Below are 1897 nucleotides of genomic sequence, written 5' to 3' on the forward strand. Positions count from 1 at the left end.
TGGGCTGTGGAGCCCCCATGGAGAAACACTATGCTAATAAGAGTCCAATACCATGCTCCATTAGAGAAAAGCATTCCAGACAGGCACCGGACAGACGCCTAGCTAGACTTGTTTACATCTACTTGAGAAGCTCATGGTCCCAGTTGCTGGGGGTGGGCTTCTCCGCGAAACCTATTGCTCCAGTGTGTTGAATAACCCCATTGTCCTATTCCCGCCATGATCTCAGTGGTCACTGGTCACTATAAATATGAGCTCGGGGGAAAATTCTGCCCAAGAGTCTTTTGAGATGACAGCCATGGCTCTGTCCACACTGTACCTCACTGTCCTGCTACTATTTCTGGGAGGTGGAGCGCGAGTCAACAACTTCCTACCCATCCGTCTGTGTTCAGCTGGAGTCCCTGGCAGCCCAGGACACGACGGGTGGCCTGGCAAGGATGGTGGGGATGGACGAGACGGAGGCACAGGACCGAAAATGGACAGCGAACCAGAGTCGGAGGGCAGCCCTGTGGTGGTGGTGAACCGTTGCCTGTCCGCCACCAGGGCCTGCAACATGGACGACGAGTGCAAGCGCCTGCGCAGCACCTACTTGACGGCCTGCCACACCTCGGCACAATGGGGCCTAGGCCCCTGCGACAAGGCCAAGTGCCACAGGATGCTGGAGCGCTTCTTCGACCGCGTGCCGGCAGAGTACACGCACCGCCTACTCTTCTGCCCCTGCGGCGACACAGAAGCGGCCTGCTTGGAGCGCCGGCACCAGACCATCGTGCCCAGCTGCTCCTACAAGGGCGGTGGCGACAAGCCCAGTTGCCTGCTGCAGATGAGGGCATGCAGCAGCAACGATGTCTGCAGCTCGCGCTTGGCCCAGTTCCAGCATGACTGCCAGCCGAATGAGCCGTCCACCAGCGGCTGCAAGCAGGGCAGCCACACCGCCTGTCTCACCGCATACGCTGGACTCATAGGGACCCCCGTGACCCCCCACTACGTGGACAACTCCCCGCACGCCAGCGTGTCGCCATTTTGTAATTGCGCCTCCAGCGGCAACCAGATGGAGGAGTGCACCAACTTCCTGGACTTCTTCACCAACAACATCTGCCTGAAAAATGCTCTGCTCACCTTTGAGAGTGGGGAGGGCCTCACTCGAGTCCCAACCCCAACCCAGGAGCTTCCCGGAGGACAGCCTGGCCACGTCACAAGCCAACCACCGGACCACCACCACACCACCACCACTGCCATTAGCATTCTTTTAGAATTCTTAGGCCTATTCAAAGCTCTACTCTAACAGTGTTATTTTTTAACTACAGTTGTGTTCTCACTAACATGTTGGCATTTTAACGCCATAAAATCTTTGAATTTGTATTGAAAGTACTACTCCAGCAATGTTAATTTGTCACTATAAAACAGTGTTACATCCACACTAACCTGGTGGCGATTAACAGCTTATTTAAGTTTTTAAATCTTTTTACACAAAAATGATTGTGCCACGGCCTTGTCACGTCATGTCACGTCTGTCTTTAATAGGCCTATCATTACATGAACCATCACCAGAATCCTTCAGATGTTTGTAATGCCGCTCCTTTAAGTCTTTGTATCACGATAAAACCTGTAGGTCGCTTAAAAAAAACCCTTGGGGAAGAAATGTGGGGGGGAGGCGTGTTACTGGCTGCTGTTCTAGGCTCTCATTTTCTATAAGTAGGGCCTAATGATTGTCATAAATACACATATATTTTGTATTTATGAATTCTTACACATCATTTGGTGATGATTGCTGTCATGCTGTCTCTCATCAGTACACATAGGCCTACAAGTGTTTCCAGATATGCAGCGCTCTGTAAACAAATGTTTTAAATTCAGCATACGTGTGAATGTTTTAATGGTAAGAGGCTGTCTAACTACAACA

General features: G+C 51.6%; 1 protein-coding gene across 1 annotated transcript; it reads left to right on the plus strand.

Moving 5' to 3' along the window:
* Positions 1-293: 293 nt before the first annotated feature.
* On the plus strand, positions 294-1624 carry LOC134461233 (GDNF family receptor alpha-4-like). Its single transcript, XM_063214017.1, has one exon. The coding sequence runs from the start codon at positions 296-298 to the stop codon at positions 1277-1279; it is 984 nt and encodes a 327-aa protein (XP_063070087.1). The 5' UTR covers positions 294-295; the 3' UTR covers positions 1280-1624.
* The last annotated feature ends 273 nt before the right edge of the window (positions 1625-1897 follow it).

Source organism: Engraulis encrasicolus, chromosome 2, assembly GCF_034702125.1.
Source record: "Engraulis encrasicolus isolate BLACKSEA-1 chromosome 2, IST_EnEncr_1.0, whole genome shotgun sequence".
NCBI lineage: Eukaryota > Metazoa > Chordata > Actinopteri > Clupeiformes > Engraulidae > Engraulis > Engraulis encrasicolus.